The sequence below is a fragment of the Cebidichthys violaceus genome, unplaced genomic scaffold (genome assembly GCF_023349555.1).
Source record: "Cebidichthys violaceus isolate CVI_PGR_0920_01 unplaced genomic scaffold, fCebVio1.0.p SCAF_7, whole genome shotgun sequence".
NCBI lineage: Eukaryota > Metazoa > Chordata > Actinopteri > Perciformes > Stichaeidae > Cebidichthys > Cebidichthys violaceus.
Genome location: NW_027176927.1, coordinates 927,103 through 946,293, shown reverse-complemented (window position 1 = coordinate 946,293; position 19,191 = coordinate 927,103). Strand labels below are relative to the sequence as shown.

The 19,191-nt window shown below is 38.4% G+C and overlaps 2 protein-coding genes across 5 annotated transcripts; both read left to right on the top strand.

Annotated features, from left to right (window-relative positions):
- Positions 1–1,957: 1,957 nt before the first annotated feature.
- LOC137891448 (transmembrane protein 176B-like) lies at positions 1,958–8,995 on the top strand. Of its 3 annotated transcripts, none has more exons than XM_068736051.1 (8): positions 1,958–2,075; positions 2,544–2,751; positions 4,117–4,304; positions 6,021–6,140; positions 7,046–7,102; positions 7,674–7,889; positions 8,108–8,230; positions 8,392–8,995. In XM_068736051.1, exons 2-8 carry the CDS (start codon positions 2,673–2,675, stop codon positions 8,452–8,454), a joined length of 846 nt encoding a protein of 281 aa, XP_068592152.1. In that variant the 5' UTR covers positions 1,958–2,075; positions 2,544–2,672; the 3' UTR covers positions 8,455–8,995. The 3 variants fall into 3 exon arrangements, with proteins under 3 accessions (XP_068592152.1, XP_068592151.1, XP_068592153.1); XM_068736050.1 differs by having other exon boundaries at positions 1,960–2,075; positions 8,389–8,995; XM_068736052.1 differs by lacking the exon at positions 2,544–2,751 and having other exon boundaries at positions 1,961–2,075; positions 8,389–8,995.
- A 1,826-nt stretch (positions 8,996–10,821) lies between these two features.
- On the top strand, positions 10,822–15,187 carry LOC137891565 (high affinity immunoglobulin epsilon receptor subunit beta-like). Of its 2 annotated transcripts, none has more exons than XM_068736246.1 (7): positions 10,822–10,907; positions 12,563–12,732; positions 12,813–12,923; positions 13,138–13,194; positions 13,710–13,874; positions 14,528–14,644; positions 14,886–15,187. In XM_068736246.1, the coding sequence occupies exons 2-7, from the start codon at positions 12,628–12,630 to the stop codon at positions 14,952–14,954; spliced, it is 624 nt and encodes a 207-aa protein (XP_068592347.1). In that variant the 5' UTR covers positions 10,822–10,907; positions 12,563–12,627; the 3' UTR covers positions 14,955–15,187. The 2 variants fall into 2 exon arrangements, with proteins under 2 accessions (XP_068592347.1, XP_068592346.1); XM_068736245.1 differs by having other exon boundaries at positions 14,883–15,187.
- The last annotated feature ends 4,004 nt before the right edge of the window (positions 15,188–19,191 follow it).

Below are 19,191 nucleotides of genomic sequence, written 5' to 3'. Positions count from 1 at the left end.
GATTGTGATGATATGGAATACTGGTACGGACAACGTATAAAGGTGCCTCCGACTCCGATCTGTTGAGGAGAACATCATCATCATGGAGAAATGCATGGAGGCAAAAACAACGCTCAGCGTAAACACTAAAGCACACAAGCTGTGTAACTGGTGAGTAAAACATTCAGAGCTTCAATTGTTTTGTAGATTTTAAAAGTTGTTTTATACCATTAATTGGTTTTATTACCAGACTTAAAGGAATATTTCAACATTGTGGGAGGTGTTTGTTTTATTGCTGAGAGAGATGGGTGGATCGTTACCACTCTCATGTCAAACGCACTTCTAGTACATATTTAAACTCTAACAAAAGCAATGAATGCTTTTCTATCCTCGTCAAACAACAGCAACACATATTTTTCCCACATGTGTGACACCTGCATTGTTTACATCCATGTTTACTAGCTAGCAGTCTTCTTCCTCCCTGCCATCATGTCGGTCCTCGAGCATTGCCTCGTCATCAGATCTGCGGTTTTGGGTATCAAGTCTCTGGTGAGGAGCCAAAAGGGAAAAAATCTTTTCTTTCAGCAGAGTGCTGCTTAGTTGTTCAGCTCCAGTAATACTGCTGCTCGGTCTTTGAAAGACTAAACTAAAGGAGCATCTGTTATTCACTTTTCAAGACTACATAGTCATTGGAGAACAGCTCTCCCTTGCAGCCTCCTCAAGCACAGAGAGGCGAAATCGAACATGCAATTCAATCAAGTCAAGTCACTTTTATTCAGACAGCCCAATATCACACATTTTCATATTTTATGTACACTGCAATGTCATGCTGACATTTTCTTTGCATTTTGCACATCTGAACTGGCATATGCACTTCAACTGAGAATGTGTGATTCTAAGATATTTTACAACGACTATATTTCTAATATATATTACATTTTATATTTACAATATTGCCCCTGCTTCTCTTTTCAGAGCATTGGCGACCCAAATCTTTACAAACTTCCCCTTCTGAAGGAGGTCGCCACTATCACAGCTTAAAAGAACGGCTTTATTCTATGATGTTATGAGTTAAAGTCCTATAAAAGTCTAACAAATAAAACATAATAAAGGTTTTGTGTTATGGCTTCTTCAATTATGAGACGTTTATGTGCCGTCGTGTTTATCATATAATAATGTTGCCTTCAAGAGGTACTTGTAAATACAAGTTGTTGTGCTGTAACTGTAAACTGCTTTGAGTGTATATCATTATCCCTGTTCTTTAAAAAACCACAATATTTGTTTATGTTTTATAGTACAAATAAAATAGTATCGTCAATCTATCTTTATCAGATTTACATAATCAAATATCAAGATGTGTCTCACAAATTCTGTGTAAGATGGCTTCTGATTGTTATTCTATAGATTCTAACTTCGTCTGTAAATATTCATGTATTTATTTTATTGTGTGTTTAACTTACAATCAGCAAATTTCAGACACCACTTATGTCTAGCATAAAATGTTTCATGCAGTTTCATGTGTCATTAGTAGACCTGCAGCTATCCGTTTAAATAAAAAATAAAAAAAGATTCCACATGTTTGATACAAAATCTTAAAATTGTACTGTTTTTAGCCGCATAATATAAACCAATGAATTAGAATAAAAGGGATTTCTCCACTTGGACTATCTTTCTGGCAGTGTCAGAAACTCCTGGAATCTGCATTTAGAGAAAATTTATAACAGACACAATATATAGCTGAACATTTAAATGAACAAATAATACAAATAATAGGGCAGGGTTGTTTTGGGGGGCTTTTGTACCTCTGCACTTCTGGCTCCGGCTCTGCATGTCACTGCTGTATTCCCTTGTTTTTAGGTTATAAAAGTAGCTTTTAATCAACAAAAAGTACATGTATCTTTCTGTTCAGCTGAATGTTCAGGAAAGGGTTAAGCTTGCTTACAGTTCCGAGAGGGAGGTACTTCCACATCTGTCTAGGCTTGTTCCTCTCCTTCCTTCTTCCCAACAATAACTGCGCAACAACCGTACTGTCAGCCACACTTTATCAGGAGTGTTATAGTTTAAAGTTGTTCTTCCATTCTAACAGACACAAACAGGTACGTCTTTTTTTGTCATGTTTTATTCAGTTTTTAAAGGAACCAAATACAATTTTAGCCAGTCCTTATTATTTATATGGCCCTGTACTGCTACGTAAGTGAATCCATACATTTAGGACATTCAGAACTCATCAAACGTGTTAATGACTGAATATATCAAGTTCGAACCCACTGCAGGGTAATGAAACTTCTTGTCAACTTATCAGGGGAGAAAACTTGTATGTCAGGTGGGTATTAAGCAATAAAAATGACGACTTAATGAAATGGAGTGCAGGAGATTTGTGTTTATCAGTGGAACTCGGGCAAAATCCAAGATGGCACATAACGTCTTCAGGGCTCAGTGCTGCTGATGGAGGCTGGAAGCTATATTACTACAATACATGTTAAACTAAACCTATTATAGTACTTTACAAAATAATAGTAGGTATTTTCGCAGTGAATTAGTTTTTCTGTCAAACTGTTTTGAAGGTGAAGTGCATGGGGATGTTCTGATAATGCAATACAGCTTTCGACCACCGATGGCAGCACTGAGCGCAATGCTGCTGTGCGAGCAGCCCTTCAGTCCGTGAGAAAGGAAGAAGTAGGCGTTAACTTGTGATGTTTACTTCAAGACACGTCTCCTGCAGTGTGTCGGGGTCCTGTCTCTGTCGTAGGTCTCTGCTTCTGCACACTCCTGGTAGGTCGCACCGAGAAGTTTCACCTTCAGCATTCTTCCGTATGAGTACTAACGATCTCAAACGGTTGCTTTTTCTCCTTGAACACAACTAGTTCCTGGACCGTAATACTCTGAGCCTGGACTAGAAAAGGCTGTGGCTGAATAGACACACTTGACATACGTAACGCTTGCAAACCTTGTTATTAACGAAACTAGTTAACACCTGTTTATAAGCGTACTCATGCACACCCAGTTGCCATTTTATTCGCTAAAACTAATGCATTCTCATACAACAGCCATGCAATACATTCTACCTTATACATTTTGTTAACTCTTTTAAAGAGGGTGTTAAATCAACTTAATGATCATTTTGATTTAGCTGTATTGTATTACAGAGATGTATTTCTGTCATGTAGCCTCATTGTTATTAATGGGATGGACAAAATAATAGAAACACCTGCACGTCATCAAAACCCGCCCGCTTGGCTGTCAGTCTCTGCTGCACATCGACACTCCAGCCATTTAGTATTATGCTTCCATAAATTTAGGGTTCTAACAAAAGAATAGTCACAACTAAACAGCAGAGCTTGCGATATCCTGATTTTTCAGCTCTTAGTATGGGTCAAGCTCTAAAAATGTTGAATCGTGCAATTTCCTAAAATGCATCTTGATGGCATATTTCATGAGATCCCTCCTGTCTGGAAAATACCACTGTCTTTCAAATGCCATGTCCCCCAGTTTGTAACAAGGTCTTTTTGTTACAATCTCTAAATCTTTAGCCTAATCTGAGATAACCCTGATGGGTTCTATATCTCTCCAGACTTTAGACAGCTTCCTGCGGGGTTGTTAGACATTATAGGCCTGTAACAGTGTAACAAACACACCTCTTAATGTAAGTCTGCAAAGCATAAGGTGTGATACTGCTGGAAGAGATCATGCATCAGAACAAAGGCTACTTATCAGATTGCACTACAATAGCCCATTCAATTACTATAAAATGTAGTCATTAATCTTTTTTTTATAAATTCATACATCCACCCCTAATCTATCAACACAAATGACATTTTACAAGTAACATGAGGACATATTTTGGTTACATCATTTATGATTCACTATTTAATGCACTATAGTGTAAAAGGTGTTATATATAGTTTAACAGCCCCAGTTGCAACAGTTAAGGGTTTAGAAATTTTGGCAGGGAGTTTACCAGAAAATCACTCCCAGATTCCTGGGCAATGCGACCGTTGAACTGTGGGTCTAATGGAAAAGAGGACACACCAGCACACATACTTTAACCATAAGATTCAGCAAATATTTCGATTAAATGTTAAGGAATCTACAGCAAATTCAAAGTGTCTCTACTTTCTTGTCTCTTTCGTTCTACAGAAGCCGGCAGGATGTCTGTGACCATGTCCAAGGCTGAGGGGGTCACTGTGTTCACTATGACTTCTGACCCACAAAGTGTTCTTCCTCCACTGTGCCAAATCTTCAAAGGCCTTTGCTACAGCCCTGTGTGCTGCTCTGTGTCTCAGAACCTGAGGAGGGTCCAGAGAAATTCCCAGTCAGTACTGGGGGTGAGTTACCACCTTAATTATGTCTTAAGTTGTTCTGTGGACTTCTGCTTTAAAGCTCTTCTATGTTACATTGCATTTTTTTTTTTTATTTTGTACTTTTTCTTTTCCCACTCAATTCTGATTTCAACTTTGAGTCAACAACTTGTTTTGGTGAAATAATTCAAAAGCTGCATGTTATTGTCGTGATCACATCACACTCACATTTTTAAGAGAGTTTCTGTCGGTGATGTTCTGTTTATATACAGTGCTGTGAAAAAGTATTTGCCCCCTTCCTGGTTTCTTATTTTTTTGCATATTTGTCACACTTAAATGTTTCAGATCATCAAACAAATTTTAATATTAGACAAAGATATCCCGAGTAAATACAAAATGCAGTTTTTAAATGATGATTTAATTTATTAAGGGAGAAAAGCTATCCAAACCCACTTTGCCCTATGTGAAAAAGTAATTGCCCCCTAAACCTGATAACTGGTTTTGTCACCCTTGGCGGCAACAATTGCAATCCAGCGTTTGCGATAACTGACAATGAGTCTTTCATGTCGCTGTGGAAGAATTTTGGCTCACTGTTATTTGCAGAATTGTTTTAATTCAGCCACATTGGATGGTTTTTGATCAGAAACGGCTCGTTTGAGGTCACGAACTGATGGCCGGACATTCTCCTTCAGGAGGTTCTGGTAGAGAGCCGAATTCATGGTTCCATCAATTATGGAACGTCGTCCAGGTCCTGCAGCTGCAAAGCAGCCCCAGACCATCACACCACCACCACCATGTGTGACTGTTGGTATGATGTTGTTTTTATGAAATGCTGTGTCAGTTTTACGCCAGATGTAACGGGACGCACACCTTCTAAAAAGTTCAACTTTTGTCTCGTCAGTCCACAGAATATTTGCCCCAAAGTCTCGGGGATCATCAAGATGTTTTTTGGCAAATGTGAGACGAGCCTTTGTGTTCTTTTTGCTCAGCAGTGGCTTTCGCCTTGGAACTGTCCCATGGGTGCTATTTGTGCCCAGTCCCTTTCTTATTGGTGAATCATGAACACTGACCTTAACTGAGGAGACTGTGGCCTGAAGTTCTTTAGATGTTGTTCTGGGGTCTTTCCAGACTGATTCATGTCAATTACTTTGTTTCTCATCTGTTCTTGAATTTCTTTACATCGCGGCATGATGTGTTGCTTTTAGAGATCTTTCAGCCGACTTCACTTTGTCAGACAGGTTCTATTTAAGTGATTTCTTGATTCAACAGGTCTGGCAGTAATCAGGCCTGGGTGTGGATAGTGAAATTGAACTCAGCTTTCCAAAAAATCACAGTTCATTCATGATTTATCAAGGGGGGGCAATTACTTTTTCACATAGGGCCAAGTAGGTTTGGATAGCTTTTCTCCCTTAATAAATGAAATCATCATTTAAAAACTGCATATTGTATTTACTCTGGTTATCTTTGTCTAATATTAAAATTTGTTTGATGATCTGAAACATTTAAGTGTGACGAATATGCAAAAAAATAAGAAACCAGGAAGGGGGCAAATACTTTTTCACAGCACTGTACCTGCATTTAGAAAACAACGTCATGAAACTATGAGAGACGGTGGTCCAGTAACAGTAACAGTCTGTTCTGCACCTCACGGTTGCTCTCCAATGAACCAAAACAGTGTCACCTGGTAACTGCAGTCATACTGTACAGGTGCTGGTCGTTCATGCTGTGTTTCCTCCTCCGCAGGCTCTGCACATTATGGTTGGGTTGCTCAACATCGGCCTCGGCGTGATCCTTGTTTGCAGTCAAGGTGGCTCTTGGTGGCAGATGGATTCAACCGCGTTTCCTTTCTGGATCGGAGGATTGGTAAGCAACATAATGTTGTACTTGTTCTTTTGTATCCTAACCAAATTCCAACCGAGTTGTCCTTAAAAAAATGTACATCTGTTCTCCCAAGTTTCTCCTAGAGTTATAGTGAAGACATAGACAACGTTAATTGGGCTGTTCAGTTGATTCCAAGGAGATCCACCTAACAGCTTTTCCAGATCAGAATCAGAAGCAATTTTATGCTAAGTAAGTTTGCAGAAACAAGGATTTTGTTTTGGTGCATAACAGTAAACAGTGTAAAAATCAAGAGGGTGTAAATGTACAACAGAAACCGTGGGAGATCTGTACAGTTTTCTGCTGCAATGTGCAATATATTGACCAGGGTATGGGCAAAAGTTGACAATATTAAGTAAAAAGTACAAAAAAAAAAGGTGGGGAGCATGTGGGGAGATATGAAAGATGTGCGTCCATGTAACATATAACATCTGTCATCACGGACAGTCTGGATACACACCCTGAACCCACTTTGAAGTGTCAAATGACATGAAATCCACAAAAAATCACCAGAGATTCCCAGAGCCAATCCTAAGGATCGGTATCAGATTCAAACCAAGCATATTGTAATTGTACTATGTTTTGACTAATTTACAGAATTCTGCCTAAACCCAAGTAGGGCAACATATCAATGTTATATGGATGTCGTGATATGAGACTAGATATCGTAATATGGCATAAGTGTTGTCTTTTCCTGGTTTTAAAGGCTACATTACAGTAAAGTGATGTCATTTTCTGAACTTGCCAGACTGTTCTTGTTCGTCGAGTTTCTCTCTTGCTTCTCAAGATGCTGTTCACTCAGTCAAAGATAGAAATGACACATACGGTTTTCAGTATTTGTGTGGAGGAGTGAATGTTTAACATTGTTTTGTTGTCTTTTCTCTCTCTAGATTATAATGTTTGGCATCGTTGGCATTTTGTCTGAGAAGTACCCCAGTCCATGTCTGGTGAGTAGTTCATCCTTAAAAGTACTTTTTCATTTCATTGTCATCAAGTAGTCTTATTTTATTTCACGACAAATACAATGGAGGAGAATTCTTTACATGGAATATGTAACGTTTCTCTGCCGGAAGACCTGGAAGTGGAATTTGCCCTCCTGTTTGGGGGTGAGTCCCTGCCCCAAGTCAACTATGGTCATGAGCTTTGGATAGTGACCCAAAGAATGAGATCACTGTTACAAGCAGACGAGATGAGCTTCCTTTGTAGGGTGGCTGAGCCTTAGAAACAGCTGGAAAACATGGCTGGGAAGAGGCACATCTAGAATACTCTGCTTAGCCTGCTGCCCCCGCGTCCCGGCCCCAAATAATATCCCTCAAGAATACACACACACACACACATTGCATCATAAGTATACATTATGTCATCGGAGAGAGTACAATATAGGTTCAGTGTCTTGCTCCATGGCAATTTGGTCGAGTAACAGGGGGTTCTCAAAATGTGGAGGATGAGATCATTTGTGGCTTTTTGAATTTCAATGAGAATGAATTGCCTGGTGTGTTTTTGTGTCTCGTATTGTAGGTCATCGTCAATGTGATCCTGAATCTAGCAGGAGTGGCCTTATCCATTGCAGCCATCGTACTCTACAGCATCAATATAGCACACATAGGTCTGTGGTGGATGTGTAGAAACGATGACTATTACAATTCAGGCTACCGACACACCACAACTACGACTGAATCTCCTGGGGAGAAGTACATTACGGAGAAATGCTTGGAGGCCAAGGAGCTGGCTCTGGTAAGTGTGGATAATGTCTTTCCTGCCGTCACAATAAAAGTTGTAGAACTGATGAGTGGAAAATAGAGGGCTTTATTATTTTACGTTGTCATAAAAGTTACCATCAATGATACACATTTACACAGTTATACCACAAAACATTTGAAGGAACTGGGCCAAGTAAGAACAAATGTGTTTGAATATTTTGAAGTTAACTCTGTTTTCTTGTGTCCCACCAGATGATTTTGAGAAGCGTGAATGCTCTGCTGATTGTCCTGTCGGCCCTGGAGCTCTGCCTCGTCATCAGCTCTGCCGTCTTGGGGATCAAGGCTCTGAGGAGCAGTGAGAAGGGAGAAAAGGAGGTAAGAGTTTGCACAATCACATCTTAAGCCAGGTTTTTTACACCATTTCTTGTTTAAATGTTTATGTGTGAACCTCTGAACCCTCCTGTTCTTAGAGATTTGAGTATTTATGCAAATTTCTATTATCGGCTTTACTGATATTATTTTTCTCTTAATAGAAGATGGGTGACCCAGAAGTCTACAAACCACTGCTGGAGGAAGTCACTAGTCACTCCACAGCCTAGATAACACTCTCTGCTTTCTGTTGTCTGTTACCAGGTACTATAATCCTGTGCATTTATACCGTTGACTGTATGTGCTGTAACATTCATGATTTACACAACTTCAGCCTGTACGGCTCTGCCAAACCTCTGGGTCTTTTACTATAATGGTTGCTTAAAATGTTTTGCACTTCACTTATATAGTATTTTTTTCTAATATCATGCACTAAATTGTATATGCTGCTTTCCATTTCATGCTCTGTAGATGTTTTATAAAGATCTGTTCCCTTTGATTATGATTTCCTATTGAGTAATGTGCCTTACAGTCAGCTGGTTTGTAGGTGAAAGGGAGGTTCATGCACATGTGTGTGACGGAGACACACATTGATGGATTTATGGGGTTTTTGTTTGCTATTTTACAATATGAAGCCATGAAATAGAAGTGATAATTATAAAGTGTGGGGTGAAGGAGATTATATGATTTGAAATGGTAATTATATTCCCTCTCTTTGAAATTCTGTTCCTGTCATGAAAAATGAAAGTTAAATAAAATGATTACATTCTGCTCAGCAGTGTCACTCCAACTGATGTGAATATCCACTCAAAGCCCTTACACTACATCTCATAATTCACTCATTCACACAACGTATTCACATTCATACACAAAAGCAGTTCAGGAGCATGTTGGGGTTCGCTTCGATCGGAGGACGACCCGCTCCAGCTCTGAGCCCCAGGCGCCTTGAGTAACACACTTCTCCGTTGCTGCTTTGCACCAAGAGGCACAGACGCAGCTCGACAGGTGGAAAGACTAGAAAGGCGCTTTACAAATACACATCCATTTATTACCATTTACAGTCCAAAACAATAAAAGTGTGCTGGCAGCAACCGAGCAGCAACCACACTACTCAGTTTGTTGACAGCCTTGGACATCATTCTGATCGTCCTGGCTGTTCTCCGGCTGTGTGTCTGCATCGGCTTTGCTTTTCTGGGCATCAGGGCTGTGGTCAACAGGAAGAAGGAAGAGGTACGAACCAAGAAGACAATGCACAACACAGTCCACATGAATTAGAGGACAGCTGAGTGGTATATTTAGAAAGGTGAAGCAAAGTAGTATGAGCAGAAATAACAGCTGTAGCAGTAGGAATAACAGCAATATTTGTTGTAGTAAGGATACATTTAACTACATTTCTAGTGCAGTATTTAATATTTCAAAAAAAAATTCTACTTCTGTTTTTTAATTATTCAAGGTAACTTTTTCTTTCTGTGCAAACAGGTTGGCAAAGATGATGAAGATCAGCAGTCACTGATGAAGGAAGTCCTCCTGACCAATCCTGCTTCTTAAAATCAACTCAACTTAACGCATGGATGCACACGTCATTGTAATACTTTTACATTCACTTGCTGAAAGTAATCAAGACTTTCATATAACAAAGACACTTTTTTCCAGTCTGTGTTTATGTGTTTATTTTTTTTTCCCATCTGCGTGTGAATTACTTTTTAAAGTATACTTCATAGACTAAAAAACATGTAAAATGATGAAAACTGTCCGAACACACACCGCGGTTGTTTTGGGGAGGCTCGAAATCTCAAAATGTCATTAGATAAAACCATAACTTTGTGGTTAGTAGATACCAGAAGGGGTGGCCGTCCATCCACCAGATGCCCTCCGACTTTCCCTCCTTTCCCCATCGCCTGCCTCACCCGCCTGTTTGAACATCTGCCTTGATCATTTGGAGTTTTGATTCCCTTTACTTGCTTCATGAGTGAAGCCCATATAGACCTTCATTAAATCAGTGAAATGATCCTGTCTGCCTGCTCTGTCTTGCGTTGGGTTCAATCCTGAATTTTGTGATTAATGGCAAACACTCAAGATGCTCAAACTAATTAAAGATACAAACTGATGTTGTATTACTGTGAACACACTACATACACAAAACCTGCTTAGAATCAGTGTAGCATGGAACTGGCACACGGCTAGTTATTCTCCACATTCTTTATACAAAAGCAAATGTGTATTGTGCAACTTTGTCTAGTTTACCTTTTCACAGTGAGCTGTAGTATAAAGTGTTCTTCTAATGTTCCTTTTTAAACTAATGTGCAGACATTTTCAGCAAATACGTACTGTACTATACAGGTGTACATGTTGTGTATATGTATATAGGTGTGTTTGTGTGTATATATAGATATATATGTGTGAATATATGTATATATATGTATTTATACAGTATGTGTGTATGTGTATATATATATATATATATAAAGCATACTTACCTTTATTTATATATATATATATATATATATATATATATATATATATATATATATATATATATAGATATATATATATATACCATACAAAACATTTATCATACAAAGGTAAGTACGCTTTTATTTTGAAGATCAACGAGCGACAGGAAGTACCAGTTTGTTATGCTGCTAGGTAAACTACTGTCGCAGTTACTGTAGTCGCGAGCCAGGTGGGTTCTTTCACACAAAAACACATAATTCATAATGATTTGATCTTCACATTGAGACAACCTGTTTACTGAGCTCCTGACTGGATTTTATAGATTTATTTATACTAATCATGTTTTTCGGTCTGCAAGAGAGAAAAGAATTATGGAAAGAAAGATGTTATTAACTTGTCTATTGAATTTGATTTATTTTATTTTGCCGTTTTAAACACTTTTCATGTGTTTGTGTTGTTGGTTGATATTTTTAAACCCGATGCCTCCTTTTATTAACTTTTTATTATTCATCCTTTTTTTGTTTGCTTAAGGAAAGACTAGGAAGTGCAGCACTTTAAGGGAAACTGACTCTGACTCTGCGAACAAGTCTTATCTTCAACACCGATTTATTGCCTACTCGCTTTGTACCCTTTAAATGTGTCAAAATATTTTAAAATAGCTGGTTGATGTCACTGTAAACGCTGTTTAGTGATCAAGTTTCACTGCTTTTCATTTACCGTAATCCCAACTCCTCAGGGGAGGGACTTCTGCATAAAACTGAAAAAACAAAAACGTTTTGAAATTTTAAAGGAACAATACAAAGTATAATCTAAGGTTATAACTGACGAATCATCTGTTGATTATATTCTTGATTAATAGATAAATTGTTCAATATTTTTCACTATTTTCTGACATTTTATTGACCAATTAAAAATGTTCACAGAGCCCAAGGTTGCATCATCAGATGCTGTGTTTTGTCTCACCCAAAATGTTCACTTTACAATATTAGGAAACAGAGAAAAGTAACAAGTTGTCACATTTGAGAAGTTGGAACCAGAATATTATTGTCATTTTTAAAAAGAGAAAAACTATTGATCAGTTGTCAATTAGCCTCTGCTTAATCAACTGATGTTGCAGCTTTAGAATGATCGTTCTGCTCCAAAGCACATGTAAGTAAGACTGCACATCTATGTACATCTCTGGATTTAGAAACGTTTGAATGTGAGTGACTGGGGCACAGTTTTAAAGAAGGGGGGCAGGTTTGTAAAAAAAAAAAAAAAAGTAAATATGTGTTTGTTCTGGTTCTTCACAATTGTAAACTACAACTTTATGATAAATGGCTTTTTGTAGTTTTATATCTCTTTGTGATAATTTAACGTCTCTCTGTAGTTGTTTTGTGTATCTTTGTGGTTTAGCGTCTCTATGCAGTTGTTTTGTGCGTCTTTGTAGTTGTTTGATTGACTTTCCAATAAGAAATGGTCACAGTTGTACAGAGGCCCCAGGCCTGTACCCATTAGGCCCGTTCAGTAATCCATCCATGTTGCTAAAAAGCCACCTACCATTCCCTTACTGACCTTCCCTCCTTCTTGGAGGGGGCACCTGGCCACTCCTCTGGCCCTGTCCCTGTTCATGGGGTACTTTATTGATTCAGTGACTTACTGTTTACTTTTGTAGATTTTGAGATTTCAAGATGGAAAGTTCTTCTCAGTTTCTAGTTAAAGTTTCTATGATGTATGTTTTTGTTACTTTAATTCTTCGATCTACCTCTTTGAATGTCCCTACGGTGTTTGTTTTGTGATGTATGTGTGAGTGAGCTGCCCTAACTCTGCCAATTCCCCCAACGGGATTAATAAATACTCCATCTATCCAGCCGTCCATCCCGAAATCTCCATGTCATGTTGCAGGTGTGAGAGATGTTGTCGGAGACAAGGGAGTGACTGTGTTCACCGTGGCGACTGACAGTAAGAGCATGTTACCACCTCTGTGTCAAATCCTCAAGACTCTTTGCTGCAGTCCGATGTGCTCCTCAGGGTACAAGGTGCTGATGCAGAGCAATACAATTTCAGCTCTTGGGGTGAGAGAAACTGTTTATTAAAAGTCTTAAGATGTCCAGGTCTAAAACAAAGAGATTTAAATGTTTTGAATCTTTTACAGACTATACAGATCATGGTGGGCCTGTTCAACATCGGACTTGGGCCAGGACGAACAAGCCTTCATCCTGAGGATTTTGCCCATTTGGGAGCTGCATACTGGCTGGGCGGCGTGGTAAAATAATATTGGGAGAATATTCTTTTGCTTTGGTTTCATATTACTATAGAGAGCCAAGGCAAAAGCAGGGGTTTTGTTGATGTTTTTGTAACGCCTCATGAAACGGACACAATTACCAGAACTTTAAAATGCATTTAAACGCTCCATTGGCTGTTTGAAGAATAACTCGTGGAAATATCACTGGCTTCTTTTTCTCATGTCCTCTCTTCAGTTCATCGTAGCTGGAATCCTGTCCCTTCTTGCCAACCGGTTCCCCTGTCCTTGCTTGGTAAGTAAAGACTAAAGGCCCTTTCAGACATGCACCTCTTATCCTGGCTCTCTTACTGAAGCGTTTGGTGCGGCTGGTCTGGCTGGGGGGGGTCGGAGGATGACGTGGGCTGTGACTTAAATGCAGCTGCAGAAGTTCTCTGCATTAGTTCATCTGCATGTGCCTGTCAATCAGTGACCTCATTTTCTCCTCGCTGTCAGGTTAAAGAATTAACAATAACGTTATAAAACAGCGTCATTCTGACCAACAGTCTCTTCTCGTATTTTCACTTTATATTCTGTCGGATATTATGAAACAGGCAGCAGATCTTTGCTCATGAATAATGTTTTTGATTATGAAATTGAAGAATGCATTTGTTGCAATCATAACATTTTGAACTCCCTGCTCCCTCTTGTGCACCTGGCGCCAAATGAATAAATAAATGTCCACTCCTGTCTGTTTGAAACTAAGATTTAACGAAAAGAAGAAAAAGGGACACTGTGAAGTCAAAAGAATAACGTATTCTTTCCTCTCAGGTGGGCTTTGCTGTGTTGGTGAACATAGTTGGATCTATCTTCGGCGTTGTTGGCATTGGGATGTATGCCACAGACATTAACGATGTCTCTAACGCCAGGTTTTGTGACGGGTACAATGCTCATCGTTCTGGTGACGACTGCAAATATGTGAGATACTTTTTCCAGGTAAGCATACCTTTAAAGGATAAAGCTGTTTTTATTTTTGTTGTTGTCAACACATCCTGTTAAAAACAACGAACCAATAATGTTAGTTCAGCCCGTCTATCCGCACTTTTCAACTTCTTTACTCTGTCTGTGGCTCTCAGCTCCAAGCTCAGTCGTTTCTGCTGAAGTCATAAATCATTAAAAAACTTCCTACATATTTAGATTTCTTTTTTTATTTAATGGCTCCACAAAACCTGGACAATGTAGTCTTCAGCAATTGTTACTCAGAGGAGTTAATAGAGCATTTGTTGGGACTATTTTCAGCTGTTTTTAAAAAAATAAATAGATAATCTATGGAAAAGAATGGAACTCAGAGGAATTTGAATTCAATATTTATTTTTGTCCTTTAATGAGATTTGTTGACAATAAGAAAAATATTGAATTTTTCCAGCCTTTAATGTTAAACTTGAAAACACAATCATACAGTATGGAGCATTCTGCGGAGTCTTGATCGTGTAATTCTAAACCGACTTTGGCAGTTTCATAGTGCAGGAATCTGTCTGCATTCGATTGTACCTGATAAATCATTAACGTTCACATTTTAAAGTTTAGTTTAAAATATCTGCAAATCAAACTGAATTCCTTCTTTTTCTTTCTTTCTTGTCGTGTATCAGCGTTTGATGACAGCCATGGACATTACTATGATCGTCCTGACTGTCCTCCAGCTGTGCGTCTGCATCGGCGTCACTGTTCTGGGCATCAGAGCTCTCTTCAACATGAGGAAGGAAGAGGTACGAACACACCCGAGCACAATCCACGTCAATTACTGATCAATAGTACTTTAAGTAGTAGTCCTAGTATCTGCAGGAAATCCAACATCAGCGTTAGTAATGGAAGTAGTTGTAGTAGGTGTACAGTATGTGGTTAGATCAGTGAGTGTAGTATACAACATGAGTAACACTATAAAGTTGACTTTCTTGAACTTTGTCATGTTGTCACTTTATGTAAGTTTACTTTGTTGTGTGTCAGCAGGGAGGCAGAGATGAGGACATTTACCAGCCAGTGTTGAAGGAAGTCCTCATGACCAGTCCTGGTGCTTAAAATCTATTAATCATGCATCCAAACACAAGAGGATGGTGTAGGAGTATGATAAGCAACACATCATTGTAATCCTTCAACATATCAGCTTAAAACAAATCAAAACTGCTTTATTTCTAATCACAAATACACTGCAATTATATGCTGAAGAGAAAGTTCCGTCCGCTCTTTTATCAACTTCTGGATTATAAACATTATGTAAACTTTCTTCAATAAAGGTAAAAATGTTGACAATGTTTTTGAGTTTTTCAAATTTCAAGAATGAGATTCCATTCACTTCATTGAGGAGACAGACAAATCAAACTCTTGGCAGATTAAAACTAAATCATCAGCATGGCCTTTCTGGGATAGTAGTAACTTCTCCATATTCACCAAGGGTATTACAGTACGCACAATCTGAAGTACACAAAATAAAACACGAGATGGCGCAGCAGAGACACTGCATTATAGAGACGGGTTATGTTTTAGAGCGGACCGAAAAATCACTCTGGAGGAATTTGTATCCCCCCTATACGTTTTGCTGAAAATGTTACAAATAAGCCACTGGAAAATTTGCATATTACAATGGCTATTAAATTCCGGTCCTTTCAGTCATTTTACAACTTTATTTACAATTGTATACGAGTTTTATACACATTTTTATAAGAATGTAAAAATGGTGAAGACTGTCTAAAGAATTTGAAAGTGGATAAAGTTTTAATTTTCAAATGCCGGTTTTCTGTGAGCCTGCCAAAAGAAATTCCATTCACTTCAATTGTATTTGGGAGGAAGTCATCGCTATAACCCAAACCATCTGCATGCCTGGATACATGCTTTGAATGATCATAACACTACCATTTACCATACCTGTAGGAGAACGTAGGTCGTAGGAAATACGAGAATTGATTTTAAACATTTTTGTATTCCGTTATTAAGCCTACTCTCATTGATAAGAATGTGATGCACATAATAATAGATTTGAATCAACACCTAATTATAACTCTGGTGAGGGTATGCTGTGTTGCAGGACTGTAATGACATTGTTTGCCACTAGGTGGTGTCCATTCTCTTAAATACACACACGCTCTTGTACGTTACCTGCTGTGTTGTTCCTTCAGTTGTGCATCTACACCTTTACTTACTTTGAGAAGGGAGCAAGCTCTACTTTATCCAGTACTGATATTAGCTTCATTAATATTGATGGTATAGGTTTTAATCACTGAAAAGGAATATTGAATAAAGGTTAAATAAATGGTAAATGTCAATGCAGTATTTGTGACAGCTAAGTACAAATACTTGTTTTCTTAACATATATTCAGCATTTAAACTTTGGTCCTAAGCTTGGGGTAAAATGAGAGGAATGTTGGAGGAGACAAAGCATGACACTTAATTCAAGACAAATATTTGTGAAGGCCCAGGTATACAATGCACGGCTCACCACTGAGGCCATCAAACGACAGTGCTGAATCATTGCTTTGGGTTCCAGATTGAACTTTTTTTCTGGTTTTGCATTGATTTTTAAGAAAAACTGACGTTAATAAAGTTTTTCTGAACTCATTCAAAGTTTCGGCAACAATGTAAGTCAATCTGAGGTTTGCTTTTTGGTTTTTATTGCAATAGATACAATTAGATACAGTGATTAACTGAAAAGTACTCTTTAATCACACCTAAATGCATCCAACTAACAAACCAAGCGACGTGACTTCATTTGATTTTAGTTTTTTTAAAGATACAATCCCATATTTTGTGAAGCACTCATACATTAAAAACTGTGTGTAGTTTTCAAATATTGCAACACTGAGCTGAGAGGAAATTGTGAATTCTGGGAAGCTATTGGGCAGAGCCGGAGTTTTGTTGTTATAAACTCTAGACTCTCAAACACGTGGAGATGACGGAGGCACCTGTCCTAATTTGGTGCAGCCTACAAGATTCTGTTCTCATTTAAATGACAGCAGGTGCCTCGAATGTACTCATTGATTCATGTTGAATTCCTGTTGCACAATAGTTACAAACACACAGAGCGGCTTAAGGCGGAGCCACAGGTATGTCTGTGTTTTTCATGTACTATCAATCCTGAATGATGAGGCGTAAGATGTCTGCGTAACCTGTGTTTAAAGGCACAGCTCTCGGGGACAAAGTCAAAACACAGGATTGGAGGCGGACACTTTCACAAATTAGCAGGAAGATATATACTGAGCACCCTTATTATTACCACTGAGTTACCCTTGAGCCCTTAAACCCCCACTTCCCTACTTAAAAGTGCCTGTGAAGTTCATGCTTTCATACTTGGAATATTATATTTACATGTGAAATACCACACAGTATTTCACATATGAACTGTCCTAATACCTCACATGCATATATGTGAATTCATCGGTAAAGCTGTTTCACATTAGCTCATGCATGTCAAATTATCTTACATTTCACTAAAATATCCGAAAATCACAAGCGCCAATATGATGTGAATTTATCACATTTGGTATAAAAACCAAATGCCTATGTGACTTTTTAACACGTGAAATGATGTTCAACATGTGATAAACGTGTCATATGTTCTTAAAAAAAAATAAAAGTTCAGTTTATTGTCGTCATATATATATATATATATATATATATATATATATATATATATATATATATATATATATATATATATATATATATATACACATACACATATACAAAATGTAACTTCTGCATTTAACCCATCCCTAGCTTATTGGGAGCTATGTCCTTCACATGCGATGAATTAATGTGTTTAAAAAATATATATTTAAAGGCTTTCCTGTAAAAGAAAGCCTTGCTCTTAGCCATACTTATCTAGATACATAAAAAAGGCTTTTAAAAATACGTTGTTTTACTGTTGGCCACAGATGTACTGCTCCACAATTGGGGACTCTATTGTCCATTTTTTCTCACCTTTTGGTTTGCTGCGTAGTGGGACAGAAATTAGTCAGGAGTTATTCTAAATACTGAAGAGGTGGAGAGGATGACTGAAGGAGTTGCATAGTTTGTGCTGGTGTCATTGTTTGTTATTATATTGCCAAACAGACATTGGAGTCACTGCTCATACAATGTTTGAAAGAAAAGCGGTTTGAAAGGATCTGAACGAAGCCTCAGGTTACATTTTGAAGACTATACCAGACTTAACTGTGACACCCCTGTAAAGCTCCATACTAGAGGATTTCCTCTGACACAGTCAGAATGCAGTGCCACATAAACTTGCTGGGTCATGCCCAAACGTTGGTATGTGAGGAGGGAGGACAGAGGATCACAGTAACAAGGGTGAGGAAGGGGTCCGAAATGTGCCGAGTGAAAAACATGGTGTTTGAGGACAGAGATTATACGTCAAGAAGTTATATATATATTTTATCCCACAAATTCTATATGGCTTTCAGTTTACTTAATGCAGAAGTCATACTATTTTCATTAAACTAGTGACACCAATGAAAAACTTTAAAACTGAATGAATCGTTTTTTGGCCACATGGGAGCAGCGCAGCAAACTGTAAATACAACTTTGACATATTATCAACCAAAAACCCAAACTGTTGATCAACTGGTAAAAAACATTGAGTAGAGCAGCTTTAACAGAGCCAATTAAAAACAATTAATGGAAAAATAAACTGATTATTGTCATCTTGTGATCCAGCGAGGTCATAAACATATTAGTAACTGGCTAAAAATGTCTTAATCCGTGTTCTGTTGTCCTTAGCTCCACCCTCTCATGTCACTTCCGATTGCAAAAAACCAAGATGGCGACGGCTAAAAACCAAGATGGCGACGGCCAAAAACCAAGATGGCGACGGCCAAAATTCAGAGCTCAAGGCTTCAAAATGTCAGTCCACAAACCAATGATGTCACGGTGGCTGTGTAGTCTATGGATAGACACCAAACATGTTTGTTTCCTAATCTTAAAATAAGATTTAGTCTTAGCCCTGAGCAGACGATGCCCCACAGAAAACTGGCCCCTCCCACGCACCATCTGACCTGAACCATCCGATTCAAATATGTGACCACTTTTTTTTTTTTTTTAAATGACTGCTATTCCTATTGAGACAGAATGAAGGCAACGTTGAGGATTACGCTGCGGTGACGGTCGGCAGCACAATGTATTCCTGCAGAGCGGTGGAATCGTTTCGTTGCCACGTGATGTTTTTTTCTGCGTTCCTGAGGTCAACTGACGGGCCGGCCTCAATGCAGTTCTGTGTGGCCAAATCATATTCATGGTAGAGTCATTCTGGTCTGATTAAAGGCATCAC

Coding starts and splice junctions, on each gene's coding strand:
- LOC137891448 (XM_068736050.1), top strand. CDS start 2,673: ATGTTTACTTCAAGACACGTCTCCTGCAGTGTGTCGGGGTCCTGTCTC. Junction 6,141..7,045: donor CTTTCTGGATCGGAGGATTG/GTAAGCAACATA, acceptor TTCTCTCTCTAG/ATTATAATGTTTGGCATCGT. Junction 8,231..8,388: donor GTGAGAAGGGAGAAAAGGAG/GTAAGAGTTTGC, acceptor TTCTCTTAATAG/AAGATGGGTGACCCAGAAGT.
- LOC137891565 (XM_068736245.1), top strand. CDS start 12,628: ATGTTACCACCTCTGTGTCAAATCCTCAAGACTCTTTGCTGCAGTCCG. Junction 12,733..12,812: donor ATACAATTTCAGCTCTTGGG/GTGAGAGAAACT, acceptor AATCTTTTACAG/ACTATACAGATCATGGTGGG. Junction 12,924..13,137: donor CATACTGGCTGGGCGGCGTG/GTAAAATAATAT, acceptor TCCTCTCTTCAG/TTCATCGTAGCTGGAATCCT.